Source organism: Haliotis cracherodii, unplaced genomic scaffold (assembly GCF_022045235.1).
Source record: "Haliotis cracherodii isolate W230 unplaced genomic scaffold, xgHalCrac1.p SCAF_9, whole genome shotgun sequence".
Classification (NCBI taxonomy): Eukaryota; Metazoa; Mollusca; class Gastropoda; order Lepetellida; family Haliotidae; genus Haliotis; species Haliotis cracherodii.
The window spans coordinates 39,973,059-39,990,731 of record NW_027266343.1 but is presented as its reverse complement, the minus strand read 5'-3'; the positions used below and the strand labels follow the sequence as shown (position 1 = coordinate 39,990,731).

Here is a 17,673-nt window from a genome sequence, read left to right as displayed (position 1 = left end):
TTACGACAAGCATAGTCGCCTTTTCCGGCAAGCATGGGTTGCTGAAGATCAATTCTACCCCGGAATCTTCACGGGTCCTCCGCAAAAGGGATATGATGACATGCATCAACTGTCGGTGAGATGAATAGCCCGTATGTCCCTTTGACGAATACTGGTCAATGTTGCTTGTAGTGTAAAACAAATATACAGTTATACATATACACATTTACTGTGTTCCAAAACATTCACCAGATTGCCAATGGCGGACTCATTTTGTCCTTTGAGATCTGAGTAGGGGAGGCAACCGTGTGTGATGACTTCATAGATGAGATGCCCAACCATCCAATAATCAGACCGCATAGAGAAATGGCGTTTCTTGAGAGACTCTGGGGAGGACCATCTCGTGGGAATGGTTGAACATTCTCTGTCTAACAAAAAAGTCAGTCATTATACGTAGCAAGCATAAATACAATAAATATTCGTCTACATTACAGATGAGTGTATTTATTAATGCATTACCAAAAGTAGAACATCTATGGACATACCAACAAGAGTTTCGTCTCGTCCACATTTTCGAGCCAACATGAAGCGATGCAGCTTGACAGATTTGCTCTGTTTGTTATATGCAAAACTGGCAGCAGTAAGATCTCTGTGTATTGTGCCATGTTCATGAAGGGCGATAACTGCTTCTAGAGCTTGTGTGAGGAACTGCATGAGCTGAAGAGGTTTAAACCAGTCCTTGTTCTTGGCACTGTAATGAAGCACCTTCTGGAAGTTCTGTTGACTGTAATCCTCAGTGATGTAGAAAACAGGGAACTGGTCGATTCTGTACGCCCACATAGACAGGATACCCTTATGTGTAGAAAGACCTCTCAGAATCTCGACTGTAATGAGGTGACCACAATCCGACGATTTGGATGGACTGCTATGTTCCACAAGGACGTCCTCTGGAAAGTTTGAAAATACTTAAACCAAAGTTTGTGTGCAGCAAGAGCATAACGTGGAAATTAAGTAGTAGATAGAGGATGAATTACAGTACCTTATCGAGATATATAGGTACAGCTGCGAGAACAAATGGTTAAGTCCAGTAAAACGTTTGTCAGAACTGTACCCTTTTTATTCAGGAAAAGTGCTGCCAATAATACTCTGTTTTAAAACAGTCAAATACATGAGCTAAATGAATAATACATATATGTATAAAGTGTACAGTATGCGAAAGCAGCACCTTGACACGTCCCATTTGAACCAATAACAAAAAACCTATTGGACCATTGCCTTTAATTCTAATGAAACTGTGCACCTCCTAGTTTTATACCTGTTGGTAAATTGACGTGTATCATGATTTTTTCTGATCCAATTTGAGTAGAAGCTACTTTCCAGCTTGTGCTGCTTGTAGAATGGTTTGTTGGTTGCTTGTGCAGGCGGTTGATGCTGATTGGATGTAGATGCGTCAGAACCTCTGTCACCATCGAACTGTGTGTTGTTTCAGCGTTGGCATCTTTCCACGGGGATAGGGCACCCTGTCTGATCACAGGGCTTTGCGAAAACAATAAACATCTTGTCATGACATATATGCTTCTGTCCAAGTCCTTTAGTGACAATCCAAGAGCTGTGAAAGCAGCCTTTGCACGATCTTCTATATCCTCACCTACTGCATCTCCTGTTAACGAAGTTACAGGGATTTACTGAAATGCACCTTTCATAACTCGCAAACTCGTTCCATTGTAACGTCCATCATACTTTATAGAAATCTTAAACCAACGTCCTTACGGTCGTTAATAGGGAACAACTGGTTATTTAGGGTGATATTAGTGGGCACGGCTGGCCGAGTCGTCTAAGGCGCCGCGATTCGCTGTGCAGAGTTTCGTCCCTTGGGCACGCCAGAAAATCTATGGTTGTGGGTTCGAAACCCGGTTCGCCCCGATTATGTTCCTAGGTTTGTCAGCACCATACCCGTGCTCGTGGGTTTCATCGAAGTGGTAAAAGTCTGAGACATGCATCACTTCGGGCGTTCCTCCCACATCAAGCTGACACGCCGCTAAATAACTTGAATACTGGTAAAAGCAGTGTTAAACCCAACTCACTCCATAGGGTGATATTAGAATAATAATGCCTACTATTAAATTACATTAATTTAATGGGCATTCCACACTATCCTGGGACAGCAATGTATGCACTTACCAAAGGCATTCAACCCGTGAAGATTCCGGGTAAGAATAGGTCTTCAGCAACCCATGCTTGTCGTAAAAGGCGACTAACAGGATCGAGTGGTCAGACTCGCTGACTTGGTTGATACATGTTATCAATCCCAATTGCGTGGATCGATGTTTATGATGTCAATCACTAGATTGTCTGGTCCAGACTCGATTATTTTACAGACCGCCGTCTTATAGCTGGAATATTGCTGAGCGCGGCGTTAAACAAGAAACAAACAAACATACCTAAGGCATTCAGGTAAGCCACCATCCCAGTTGTGACCAACTGTACAACTCTCCTTTGTGGTTTTGGTTTCTTTAACACGTTTCGAACTCTGGGTTTCCCTGGTTTCAGTAGTGCAGGGAGTGTGCCTAAGGCCACGAGGGCAGTCTGGGGGTCGCCATGAAACACCTGTTTCAAGAAACAAAACAGTTTAGTTTAAAGATTAATTGTGCGACTGAACTTTGGGCATAACATTCTTAAAACAACTAAAAGTCGGAAGTGTTTTTTTATATCATTGCAGCGTTACTTGCCTAACGCCGATTGGTCGATTGAAACAAACATTACTTTGAGACTCACATTTCCATTATAACTATACCAAAATAGACAACTTTCCAATTTCGAGCTTTGGGAGTTGCTTTGGGAAATGTAACATAGTGCAACATCAAACTATCAAACTTTTCTATCTAAAAGAAAGGATATAAATGTCACTTCGCTATTCAAATATGACATGATAATAGGTCGGTATCAAAGCGGTGTTTGTCAATGTACCGGCAATGTATCGGCAAACATATTGACCTTGTGCCATACATGTACTTTGTTATATGTATGGTAACAGTGATCCAGTGTATAGTCTACAAAACGGAAATCCCTGAAAGGGTAATACAATTCTAGGCAAGTTGATACACCAAACAAAAATCATTTATATGCTTTCGAGAAACAAATTCAACAATTTAGAAGACTTGAAGAGGAAATGAAGAGTTTTGAAATTAGGCATTGTGATTTAGAATGTTTACTATCAACATAAGTTGCTGTTTTACCTCCATAAGTGTCCCCAAGACCATAGAGAAATGAACAGGCCAGGATTTCTTCTTCACGGACCAAAGTTGCTTCCAATTCGTTCCACATGCTGTGACTGCTTTGGTGACGTCATCCTTACGTTTTTGTATGTCATCGACAAACACACTGATGTCACTCAGAGGAAACTCGTTTCCTGAGCTTGGCTGTTTAATGTATTGCTTTACCTGTTTGATCGTGTAATCCAAGGATGAATGACGAGATTCTTGGGACACCACCAAATAGGTGAGAGTCAGAAGGTACGTGGAAATCAAATTATGCAGGAACACGGGGTCAATAACATCAGTCTCTGCCAGACAGCGTTGAAGCAAAGCCTTTTCAGCTGACTTCAGATCATCATGATCAATAGTGTCATGTTTAGTTGAAAGTAGGATGTCCCCGAGTTTAGTTAAAACTTTATTCTGTATCACAGGAACTGGAACTGCTAGAAGTTCCACTACTGCAGAAATGTCCTTCTTTGCAAAGATTTCTGGAAGGACTTTGGTCAGAAGACAGCGAACTGTGTTTGATTTGTTGCTACTGTCATAAAGTCCAGTCTTGCGGCACATCTCTCGAAGTTCACCTTTGGATGACCCTGATAATTTCGAAAATAGATGTGGAATTAAGAACAGTGACCAATAAGACCAGCTAAAGAGAAGAAGGTGCCCTAAATATATCCCTAAGACTAACTGAGTCTATAAAGAAGCATTTGATGTTCATATAATCACCGACAAAAGAAACGCGAATACCGTATATGTTGGTTAATATATGACGAAATACGAATGTATATATAGTGTGTACTATGTGGTAGTGTATTTTATTATTGAACAATGATTGTAACTGTTTCTATGGTTTCTGTTGAGATTCGGTAGAACCCTCATTGCGTTGTGTTTTGGCAGTGATTAGTCGTCATGAATGTAGTACTATTTAAGGTAAGCATTCGTCAGGAAGTTACTATATTTACATGCTGGAGTGGTGAGACTAGTCGAGCATTGAACAGAGCCTTACAACACTGTCTAGAAAGTTCTGGAAGCTAGTTAGACGGTACAACAGATCCATCGACAGCGACGCTTGCGTTGGTGCCATGACTTACAGCCTTGGAATTTGAGAAACTGGGGACGAGTGTGGTACACTTATCCTGTCAGTGCCGAGGAGATGCTGAGTTCAGCGCAACCTTGTAGCCTCATGTGACATGACAATGAACAGTTTTCAATGCCATTGTACAACATGTGACTTTCGAGCTTCAAAATTTCATGTCTGTATCTATGATATTAAATAAAATATATCGACTTTATTAGGTAAATACATTTACTTAAAATATACCTGTGCGTTTCTTTTTTTGAAAAGTGCATTTCTAATGCCCGAAATTTCTCACTTCCAGTGATATGAATATAATTGATCAACCATCTGCAAGCATCCGTAAAAAGCGACTCGGTTTGTCGTAAGAGGCGACTAACGGGATCGAGTGGTCAGGCTCGCTGACTTGGTTGATGGATGTCATCGATCCAAATAACGTGGATCGATGCTCATGATGTCAGTCACTGGATTGTCTGGTCAAGACTCGATTATTTTCAGACCTCCGTCATGTAGCTGGAATATTGCTGAGTGCTGCGTTAAACAACAATCAAACAAAGAAAAGAAGTGCAAGCATCCAGTTTACAACGTACATGTACACTGCGTTTAAGTGCAGGGTTTATTTGTATTGCCACTTATACTTTTATTTGGTGACATTATAAAGTTGGGAAGGTCACACACATGTAGGCATAGCTATGCACCAAACAATACCCGACATATCTCACTGCCAGAGCAATAAATGACAGGTCAACAGTCTATCTGAAGATATCCCTCTTACGACGTACAGTGTATTCATGGGCAGGGTTGTTGATTTTACAACTTAAACTTTTCTGTAGTGTCACTATAAAGTCAGTCAGTACACACGGGTCACATTAAATGACTGACGCCAAAAAGGGAAGTAAATGCAGCGTTTTGATTTGTCCGCTTTGCGACAATAAAGACAGATGAACGTTAGACTGGATTTTAGAAACTTGATCTATTTCGAGAAATGCAGCTGCACACAATCGACCGGGGATATTAGAATACCACGTCTTCAAGTAACTTAGCCCTACATTGTAAACATCGGTTGCTGTTCTGGCGATAGGAGTGAAAGATATGCCAAATGAATAAAATGACCAAAGTAAAGGAATAATACAAATTCTGTAGACACACATTCATACAGTTAATAAAGTTAACGATAGCACAGAGATGAAAAGCGGTGACGCATGCTGCTACGTATTTATAACAATGACCTGTTTTCTATAAGAACCTGCTTGTCGCCTTCCCAAAAATGAGCTTGTTATTGTCAAAGGCGGTTTTCGCTCCCGTCCTCGGCCTCATATCGCCTATATCCCATTTCGCCAACGCCCTTATCAAAACAAATGCAGGGTTGACTGCACATCACATAAATGATATTTCCCTAAGAAAAGTGAACTCTTCCACTAATGAGGTATACTTCATATATTTCAACAACTAAATAAAATAAAATCTTGCACTGATGATTTATACTTAAATAAGGCCATATATTCAACATACATCAATATCATCATGATCATGATCAGTCACATAAGTTAATCAAGTACATGTGAGATACACTAATTCATTAGTCACATAACAATTACTGTAATTTCACCAAGTGTCCAACTGCATCTAGGAACTGCATCACAGTTTTTCGTCCAATTGCGAGGTGTGGGTTTTTTATCCTTGGCTGCTCTGTTTATATACGTTAGAGTAGCTGTCCATCTCTCAGAAATAGAGTAAGTTTGGCCTTCGCTATTGCATCTCTTGGCTTTAGGAGATCTACGACAGATAGCGGATCTAACTGCAATTCTTGTTTTAACCTAGCCCGGGCTGGGGCATGGTCTTGACATTCTAGTAACACGTGAGCAATGGTTTCAGCCTGATTGCAAGATGAACAAACCTTGTCATTGTGCTTTTTGCGATCGAGTCTGAGGCGTGAGATAGCAACTTCAGTTTTGCTTTCATTTGAGAATGAGTTTGGCTTTTGTTGGACCCTGGGTTGAATCTCCCGTTTCTACTTGTCGCGCTCCTAGTGATGTGCCTGTTGCTGCGCCTGTGGTCAGCATTAGGGTTTTGTATTGTATTCTGTCTTGGCGCCTCAAGACAGTATTTGATGCTGAATGAAAGGCCTCACAACCATAGTCAATTTTTGATCTGATAAGAGATTCGTAGAGGTCCAGCTGAGTGTCCCTCGATTTACCCCAAGGTGTGCCTGAAATTGCCTGTAATACGTTCAGGTCTTTTTGACACCTGTTTTCCACATATTCTATATGTTTACGCCAAGTGAGGTGTTGATCAAGGATCACCCCAAGAAACATTGCAGATTTTTCAAATTTGATTGGTTTGCCTTTTATGAGACACGGGGTATCATAACATCTTTACCCCGGCGTTTGAATCGAACTCCAACAGTTTCTTTCACTTGAAAGGGTGAATACCCATTTATTTCACCATTGATCTACTCCGTCCAGGGCTGACTGGAGTTTTTTTCTGATATGTGAAATATCTCTGTGCTTTACCCATATTGCTCCGTCATCAGCGAATATAGAAGTTTGGGTAGGAGAGTTGACATGGTAAAAAAGATCAGTATCCTGCAGGAAGCACTTGACCGCCTCTCTGTGTAGTAACAAACTCGGCTCTCTGGAGATTTGCCAATTTGACATTGAGTGTGAAACTTGCAGAGGTTTATGTACAACATTGCGAAAAAGAATAAGATGAGATGAGCAGGTCTTGCTAACACCAAAAAATAGCTTAGGTGATCAAAGTAGAAGATGAGTAAGTCATGTTTATACTATAAAAACATATGTATGGTTGACCAAAGAAGAAGATGAGTACGTCATGTTTATACTATAAAAACATATGTATGGTTGACCAAAGAAGAAGATGAGTACGTCATGTTTATACTACAAAAACATATGTATGGTTGACCAAAGTAGAAGATGAGTACGTCATGTTTATACTATAAAAACATAAGTATGGTTGACCAAAGAAGAAGATGAGTAAGTCATGTTTATACTATAAAAACATATGTATGGTTGACCAAAGAAGAAGATGAGTACGTCATGTTTATACTATAAAAACATATGTATGGTTGACCAAAGAAGAAGATGAGTACGTCATGTTTATACTAAAAAAAACATATGTATGGTTGACCAAAGAAGAAGATGAGTACGTCATGTTTATACTATAAAAACATATGTATGGTTGACCAAAGTAGAAGATGAGTAAGTCATGTTTATACTATAAAAACATATGTATGGTTGACCAAAGAAGAAGATGAGTACGTCATGTTTATACTATAAAAACATATGTATGGTTGACCAAAGAAGAAGATGAGTACGTCATGTTTATACTATAAAAACATATGTATGGTTGACCAAAGAAGAAGATGAGTACGTCATGTTTATACTATAAAAACATATGTATGGTTGACCAAAGAAGAAGATGAGTACGTCATGTTTATACTATAAAAACATATGTATGGTTGACCAAAGAAGAAGATGAGTACGTCATGTTTATACTATAAAAACATATGTATGGTTGACCAAAGAAAAAGATGAGTACGTCATGTTTATACTATAAAAACATATGTATGGTTGACCAAAGAAGAAGATGAGTACGTCATGTTTATACTATAAAAACATATGTATGGTTGACCAAAGTATAAGATGAGTACGTCATGTTTATACTACAAAAACATATGTATGGTTGACCAAAGAAGAAGATGAGTACGTCATGTTTATACTATAAAAACATATGTATGGTTGACCAAAGAAGAAGATGAGTACGTCATGTTTATACTATAAAAACATATGTATGGTTGACCAAAGAAGAAGATGAGTACGTCATGTTTATACTATAAAAACATATGTATGGTTGACCAAAGAAGAAGATGAGTACGTCATGTTTATACTATAAAAACATATGTATGGTTGACCAAAGAAGAAGATGAGTAAGTCATGTTTATACTATAAAAACATATGTATGGTTGACCAAAGAAGAAGATGAGTACGTCATGTTTATACTATAAAAACATATGTATGGTTGACCAAAGAAGAAGATGAGTACGTCATGTTTATACTATAAAAACATCTGTATGGTTGACCAAAGAAGAAGATGAGTAAGTCATGTTTATACTATAAAAACATATGTATGGTTGACCAAAGAAGAAGATGAGTAAGTCATGTTTATACTATAAAAACATATGTATGGTTGACCAAAGAAGAAGATGAGTAAGTCATGTTTATACTATAAAAACATATGTATGGTTGACCAAAGAAGAAGATGAGTACGTCATGTTTATACTATAAAAACATATGTATGGTTGACCAAAGAAAAAGATGAGTACGTCATGTTTATACTATAAAAACATATGTATGGTTGACCAAAGAAGAAGATGAGTACGTCATGTTTATACTATAAAAACATATGTATGGTTGACCAAAGAAGAAGATGAGTACGTCATGTTTATACTATAAAAACATATGTATGGTTGACCAAAGAAGAAGATGAGTACGTCATGTTTATACTATAAAAACATATGTATGGTTGACCAAAGAAGAAGATGAGTAAGTCATGTTTATACAATCAAAACAAGTGTGGTTAATCAAAGAAGAAGATAAGTCATCAATGTATAGCCAGTTGGGTAATACCCATTGATATGATAGGGGTGGTACAACTGACCATTATAATTATTGAAGGTCATATGGGGTTTGACGATATGAGGTGTAGGCGATATGAGGGCAAGTCCCGTCCGAGGCTAGCCCTGTTATTATGACGCACGCAATAGCAGTCATTCATACACTCTCGGTTGTTATCTTGGCACGCAGTTATCAGTGTTGCATTCTTAACTAACAGTGCAAAACTTATTGCGACTTAGCGTGACATGGTTTTCGATGTCATTGTGAAATTGCATATATAAGGGTCATGTAAGACTTGTGGATGCACTGACTTCATATTTGAATACGTGCATGATTGGTTTTAATGCCCATGCACTACCTTTTCGTTGATGCAACATTCAAACTGAAATATATGTATGATCTTGTGTGAACGTCGATGCTATGCGCTATGTATACTCGTTATCAAATGTATTAATATATACTAGTATCCTTTCAGTTATGATAAATATCCTGAACCCATTCGCTGTCCTAGATTAATTTTGGATATAAAGTTGCATCTGGATCTCCCACATCAGTACTTTGCCAATCATTTATCTCGCACGTGAGTGTACTATTTGGTTCGATGACTGTCTTAAGCGTCACGCCATTCGCATGAAAATATACGGTACCAAATGGTTCCGGGGTATTTATAATTAAACAGTGATACATAATACACTGGATCGATCATCGAGCATGGCCGCTATGCTGTTCACTTATGTTGTTATATAAATACCCCATTTAAACAGCAACTAAAGACACTTCATTACCTGTACAGTTTATTGGCGACAAAACTAACACCAATTGTTGCATCAATAATCCATTTTTTAAAACTATTTGCTGATACAAATGTAGTAAGTATCGACACATCCCTACCCGGACAGTTTATTGTCGGAAAAAACTAATGCCAATTGTTCCATTAAAAACACATTTAAACACTTCTCTACCTGGACAGTTTAGTATCGGAAAAACTAATGCCAATGAGTGTATGACATTTATAACTCTCAGTAATAGATTTCGGTGACATTAATTCACTTACTTTCCATATAGACGTGGTATTGTTAAGCTGAAACCATCACATGATGGATTATATCAAAATTTCTATTATAAACAAACAACAACCTTTTGATGTGGACGAGTGTTTAGTCAACATACAAGGGGCGTTCAATAGTGAGTGAGTGTGGTTTTATGCCGCGTTTAGCAATATTCCCGCAATATCACGGCAGGGGACCATCATGTACCCATCTTGGGAATCGAACCCGGGTCTTCGGCGTGACGAACGAACGTTTTAAACACTAGGCTATCCGACCGCCCCCGTTCAATGAGTTTTGCATCTTGGACATTTGTGTTTACACAAACAATGTCAACATGACACTAGTCATAACACAAGGGTGACACGTGCCATAACAAGTTCCAGATACAACATTAAGTTTGATGTGATGGCTTCATTCACCTTAGGGTGGTCACAATCATGGATTCTCTCAAGCATGAACAACTCACTGTAATAAAGCTCCTTACCAAGGAGGGATGCAAAGCAAAAGAAATCCATTATCGCATGCGTGAAGTGGTGGGTAAGGATGCCTATTCCACAGTTTGCCGTTGGTCTCTACAGTTTAAAATGGGTAGGGAGTCTATAGGCGATGACCCAAGATCAGGCAGGCCTTCAGATGTCACCCAACCGGAAACTGTTGTAACCATTATTCATGAGCCTCTTGGCATGTCCAAGGTATCTGCAAGATGGGTACCTAGAAACCTCTGAGCTCAAGATCACCATCAGAGAAGTTAAAATTGTCTAGACCTCCTGGATTTCTATACTGCTGATGAAGCCGGATTTCTTTCTCGTCTAGTGACAGGTGATGAAACATGGATCCACCACTGGGACGCAGAAACTAAATTGGAATCATTGCAATGGAAGCACCCGAATTCCCCGCCACAGAGGAAATTTCACACTCAACCATCAGCTGGGAAGTTAATGGCCACCATATTTTGGGATGCAAGAGGCATATTACTGGTTGATTACATGACACAAGAAACTACAACTAAAGGACAGTATTATGCTAATGTAATGAAAGAATTGCCAAAATTCGCCAGAAACGCCATGGGATGTTAACACGTGGTATTCTCCTTGCATGACAACGCTCCGGTTCACAAGTCGAGAATTGCACAGGCCGTCGTATGATTCGAACAGTTAAATCACCCACCCTACAGCTTAGACTTAGCCCCCCAGTGACTATTTCCTGTTCCGGCAAATGAAATCTGTCCTACGCGGAAGACGCTTCCAGGATGACAAGGACAAATGGAATAAGTGTATTGAGGTGAATGGGGATTATATTGAAAAAAAGAAGTGCAAAAGATATTCTGCAACTTGGTCTTATATTAAAGTTGCAAAACTTATTGAATTCCCCTCGTAATATTAATCTGTTTGCTTGGCATTCTATCAAAGTTGTTGAGTATACAAGACAAATGCAACTTTACAGATAACAACTCTGGTTTATTGCAAATAGAGACGTTTCTAGGTATGAACATATGTATTTCCATAAAGTGAAGGGATAGGCAAACAATCATATTTTGCTTATCTGAATGCCTCTCCCAAACATGATACATATACAAATTACAATGTACTGAAAGTGACACTATTAGAAATAACATACATTATATGATTGACATTAAAGATAAGTATTGTTCTGTAAGTGTTTAATTACTGGATTATCTTTCGTAACTACAGCTACTTTATTATTAACATCCAGCACAACAACATCGCAGTATCACAAAGCAAAACTCGGACAAAATCTCTAAATTGGCAAGAAGATAGAATAAAACTGCACTGATTTCAATTTTTTTCAAAAGATTTCATACAGTCGTTAAATCTACGTTTCTAGGTACATTCTTACAAGCTGGGACCCCATTTCCGATTTTTCAAGTTAATCAAGTTAACATATTTACGCTTCATATACTATCTGCTATACTACATAATTATGCCTTCATAGCTTTTAGTAAGGCTAACCATAATTGTTGCAGAACTAGTCACTGGCGAAAACATTTTAATTTAATCAAATCTATGAACCAAATACTGTGTAGAACATGACAAATATTCTGTAAATGTTGTGTTAGACAGGGTGAACATTTATCACTACTTATTTTTGTATTGTACATAAATGATAAATTAACATATATCCAATAATGTGGAAAGTATACCCCATAGCCAAGGTGATGACGACCTGTCTATATTTATCCGTCCGCTTGTATTGTTCTGTGCGAGCGACAGTGCTGCTTGCTGACAGCCCTCCAGAATTACAGTATTCACTGGACTCTATTAATGATTTTTGTAAACAAAACAAACTGGCAAAACTAATCTGAAGAAAATCCACGAAAATAGTTTAATTTGGCTTGGAAGTTGGTAATGAAGCTATTGAGATTGTAAATCAGTAGAAATATATTGGTGTGGTTTTCAGCAGCAACCGCTCTTGTACAATGTGTCCTTAAGGGAAGTGAGTTTCGAAAATGTTATTGATAAAGATACGTACCGACATGCTCATATATATATACTTACTTTGAGACGTAATACGCCCTTATACAATCATGCTACGTAATACGCCCTTATACAATCATGCTACGTGTACCTCTAATACCTTAACATCATTAAATACTACGACATTATTTAAGGGAACGCCTATCACTTCAGCTTCAAGAATGAAATGACACAGCTCCTGAACGTGGACAGCAAACTCGCTCAAATTTTGCAAATCGCACATGTATAGCATGACGTCCACGGTGACCTATCCTGATAAGTGGCATGTGCCAGTAACCGTCACAGCCACATGGTATGTGACAGAAAATGAAACATCGTACTCAATAGGCAAGATTGAATCTGGATTGTAACCGTATATTATAACGAGGCGAGGTTCATTAGTGTACAGTAGCACAAATATAATGAAATACAAAAATAATTCATTTACGCTGCGTGCCCTTTTTGAAGATGAAAAAGCTTGGTTTAAGCTGCATGGCATTTGAAGTATTATTTAAAGAAGGGAGCATGTTAAATGTCATTTCCTTCCCTGCTGCGGATTTGTCGATGTCATCGCTTGCGGCATCCACCTTGTTAGGGGGTCCTTCATCTGTTGTTTATGGACGAGGAATCTGTCCCTCATACACTCCGTTTCTCCAATGTATTCTTTATGACACTCTTTGCATATTTTAATGTAAATAATATATTTGGCGGAGCAGCCCAGGCCAGATCGTACATGAATTAGTTGCAATTGTTTCCTGTTTTTGAATTGAATACAGGAATTTTCAACTATATATACACAAAGGCCACCGTTTACAAATAAAAAGTCATCTCTTGTTCCACCACTCGGAATCAGAATCCAGTCTGCCATGTTTGCTTCCAATATTAAACTGCAAGATATAGCTCCCACTGAACTGTTTTCAACACCTCCTTGGCAAATGGTACGGCCAGAGGTAGACCTTACATTAACAAAATTAAAGAAATCTGATACTAACCAATTAATTTACCAACAAGAATACCATCAATTAAGAAACACTTTCGACACTTATAAATCTATAATTACAGATGGATCCAAGGATGGTGGCGCAGTTGCTAGTGCCACTGTCATTGGATCCAGAACAATATCTTCACGTTTACCTGATAACAGTTCAATATTCACAGCAGAAGCAAACGCCATTTATACAGCACTTAAATATATCAGTCGTCAGTCTAAACATAAAGAATTCATTATTTTTACTGATTCACTTTCGTGCCTTCAGGCGATTATAAATATGTCACCCAAACATCCACTTTTACTCCAGATTCTCGAATTAATTAATAATCTTGCGACTGGCCAGTACGACATCGTCTTTTGTTGGTTACCTAGCCACGTTGGAATTATTGGTAACACAATGGCTGATGCTGCAGCAAAAGCAGCACTCAACAAATCTGTGACACCACTTCTTATCCCTTACAGTGATTATAAGCCTGTTATTAAATGTTACATCAGGGATCTCATGCAGAAGTAGTGGGACACCCAAGTAGGTTTCAATAAATTACATGAAATTAAACCATCTATCGGTTACACCTACTTGGGCTGTCAGTCCAGATTTGAAGAGGTCATTATACGACGATGTCGTATTGGCCACAGCAGATATACCCACGAATATTTATTGAAAGGTGAGGATCCTCCATTTTGCATCCCTTGTGATGAAAGAATCATGGTCAAGCATGTCCTGCTTGACTGCATTGATTTTTTCATCACAAGGGATAAATATTTCAAAATAACATCCATAAAGGATCTTTTTAATCAAATCAGTGCTCATTTAATCATCGGTTTTTTAAAAGAAATAGAATTAATAGATAAATTTTGATTATAATATGTGTAGTATATAAAGTAAATGAATTTTAATTTGGTGGAATGAAATCATAACTGAGATTGTTGGTGGCTGTATCTTCACAGGGGGTTGAAGTATCGTAAAATAATTGTCCCCCTGGGAGGGTACGTAAGTCCAGTACCATTCAAGGTATCATTTCCTTTCTCTGTGATTTTAATCGTAGTAGTTTTCTTGATTTTAACTCTTTGGCTAATCTGTCTGATAATCGCCAGTGGCCAGAGGGATGGTGTAAATCCTGCTGGAGTACCATGTAGGTAGCAGAAGTACCGTAAGTCCCCATGGTCCCTAGTATGGTGGCCTAACTTTGGTTGCTGACGATCTACAGCCCGTTTTTATATTGTATCGTTTGAATTGTATCTGATTATTTTATTGCTCTAAAACTAGTTTTAAAATTATAATCTGTGATATATTGCTGGTTGTTGTACTGTCCTTCGATGACAGCTTTTAATATATAATATAAATGCCTAACTTGTTCAAGTCACGATATGGCCAAAATACTGCCGATGTGACTTTAAATATTAACTCACTAACTCACTACATTTTGAAGCACTGAATTCTGTAGACTTAATACATGATTCGAATTTGGCGCGTGTTAATATTTTCTTGAAGTTACGACTTTGGTGGTCAGATTTTTTTTTTATCCTTGTGACATTACTCATAATTTGATTCATTTTAATATCCATTTTCAAAATTAGAATAAGTATAGAAAGAGTTTTTGTCATGTGTAACTGTAACTACACATGCCTCTCTTCTCGCAAACCTCTACCTCCATAATGGTTTACATGTAAATAGATCGACAAAAAGCTCTCCTTATCCAATAGAAATCTCTGCGTAAAACGTGTAAAGTAATGTGTAATAATGCTGACTGATTGCTTGCTTGATCGATTAGGTCATAGAATGTCAAATGTGATATAACATATTTACGTGACATGTACTCACATTTCAGGAGACGGTGAGCTTTGTACTGTATCTTGCTGGACAGAAAGTAGACCCCGGTATCTCTACACTGCTGATTTTCTACATGACTGACAAACACGTCACGCTCTCTAAGCGGTGGGTTGGAATAAGTACCATACTCCCCCCTTGTAGCAAACGACAATTCTGTAGCAGACGTGAAGGCCAGTTCAGCAGCAGACGACACACAGCTAGGAGACTGTTGGACAATCTCCACAACCTTGTCAATGATCTTGTTATAGTATGAATCATTCACTAGGAGCATCTTTGTAACTTCTTTGTAAACCTCCGGAACTTCTTTCGGCGTAGATTTGACGTGTATGAATAAATATTTCTGAGTTTGGTAATCTCGGAGAACGCCAGTTAAACTCGATAGGCGGCTGATCATGTCAGGGCACAGGTGTATTATTGTCACAAGGGTGCTGTCCACCATTTCCTTGAACCTCTTCACAAAAGTAGACCCGATGTAATAATCCCCCCTCCCTTCCATGACACACACGACCCCCCGGGTCTCCAGATCTTCACACATTCGAGCATACTGTATTTCACAGTCAACATTCAAGCATGTGACTATATGTACGCGAGCGTCCGACATCTTGGTAGTAGAATCAACTGTATTCACACTGTTGTCGTCACGAGACACAAGGCTCCTTCAATAAACAGATATGTCTGTCCACAACGGTGTATCAGATTCATACATACATTTACCAGGCCTGACAGAAATGCGAAGCCACGGCCCTTGAAGATTCGCCTTTCAACTTGTACCGCTTCAATGTGTCAGTAAGTATTCATGTAATTCAACTGTCCCATTCTCCAAATAGCTCGCAGATGTACAGTAGATGTAACATCTGATGTAACTATAAATATCTGCACTACATGTACATATACGTCACCTGACGTGACGATAGAGAGACATACGAGACTGAGCCAATCGTAATTATTCAGCTGAACAATTACCCGAGACTGCGAATACCCGAGAGAGGCGTATGGAGTGTTAAGGGTAGACCCGGATATATTATGACCCTGCGTCTTCGGGAGATAATACGCCTTTCTCAGGTGACCTAGTTTATGCTGTGAGGAGCTGTTTATTTCAGGTGTTGTCAACTATCAGGTGTCGGATACCCCCTATGCATGTGACTTACACAGTTACCTCCCTTCTGTAGACGACCCGTGCCTTGCCCACCCGAGTGGTACTCATAATACAAAATAGGATACAGATTTATGAAGCATATTGACACAGCAACCACAATGTCCTTCTTGCTGTAGCTTTGAAGATCTTAACATTAGGAGACGTCGGACAGGCGAGTATTTGTTTGTTTGTTGTTTAACGCCGCACTCAGCAATATTCCAGCTAAATGACAGCGGTCTGTAAATAATCGAATCTGGACTAAACAATCGAGTGATTAACATCATGAACATCCATCTACGTAATTGGAATACGATGACATGCATCAACCAAGTCAGCGAGCCTGACCACCCTATCACGTTAGTCGCCTCTTCGACATGGGTTGCTGAAGAAATATTCTAACCCGGATCTTCATAGGTGACAGGCGATTGAATATTTGAGGTGACTGCACATGGGTTGAGTCATAACAGGTTGGGTGTGGATAAAAGGTTCAAGAAACTATTGAGAAGATGAGATTTTGAATAATTACAGACACAAATGAAGACCGGAGTGACACCAGGTCTGAAAAGCTACTGAGCAACATTCATGTGTGTTTATCGTCAGAGGTGAATATCGTCGCTATATCGCTGAAATAATGGCGATGCGACGTTAAATTTTAACTCACTCAGAGGCGACTATATGGGTCGGTGTTTAGGTGTGGCGACTTAGTTGATAGCCTCTCATCATACGCTGGCGGCAATGCTTCAGTGAATAGATTATTCACAGACAGGCTGGTGGTATCGCTGTGTGTGTCTCAACAAACAAACATCTATCGATAAACATTTGTTTTGTCTTACCAAACGGTTCAATGAATAATTCTATCACTAGAGAAATAAAAGAGTCATAATTATATTTGACCTCAACCATGTTATAATGGGTAGGTTCCATAATATTTTGTGATATTTGCCGGATTGAGAAAAGGGTCACCTTACCCTGACACATCTTCAAAATTGTCACATTTCGGGAGGACAAATGGTTACATAAATCTATTGTAAGTTAAGTTATTTTAAAACAATTACGCAACAGGACAGCTGACAAAGACATCTGTATCTCTTGTACTCAAACATGTGCTAAGATAAAGTTTTTTAGGATGGCAGTTCGATAATGCGAAACGGATGCAAGCGAGGCTGTTATCGATTCCTCATCAGTTTCATCAAACATGGGGTATGCCCTGATTGCAACCCACTGATGCAATCTTCCCCACTTTGCGTGTTA

At 38.8% G+C, this 17,673-nt stretch overlaps 1 protein-coding gene across 2 annotated transcripts in view; it reads right to left on the bottom strand.

Moving 5' to 3' along the window:
* Nucleotides 1–16,133, bottom strand: part of LOC139452277 (uncharacterized) — a 37,530-nt gene extending 21,397 nt beyond the window's left edge. For both annotated transcript variants that reach the window (XM_071233682.1, XM_071233683.1), the window contains exons 1-6: nucleotides 15,279–16,133; nucleotides 3,216–3,826; nucleotides 2,421–2,586; nucleotides 1,295–1,639; nucleotides 525–926; nucleotides 229–407 (exon numbers count right to left, since the gene is read on the bottom strand). In XM_071233682.1, the coding sequence (XP_071089783.1) occupies nucleotides 229–407; nucleotides 525–926; nucleotides 1,295–1,639; nucleotides 2,421–2,586; nucleotides 3,216–3,826; nucleotides 15,279–15,888 (2,313 nt within the window). In that variant the 5' untranslated portion in view covers nucleotides 15,889–16,133. The remainder of the gene's footprint in view (nucleotides 1–228; nucleotides 408–524; nucleotides 927–1,294; nucleotides 1,640–2,420; nucleotides 2,587–3,215; nucleotides 3,827–15,278) is intronic.
* Nucleotides 16,134–17,673: the final 1,540 nt, after the last annotated feature.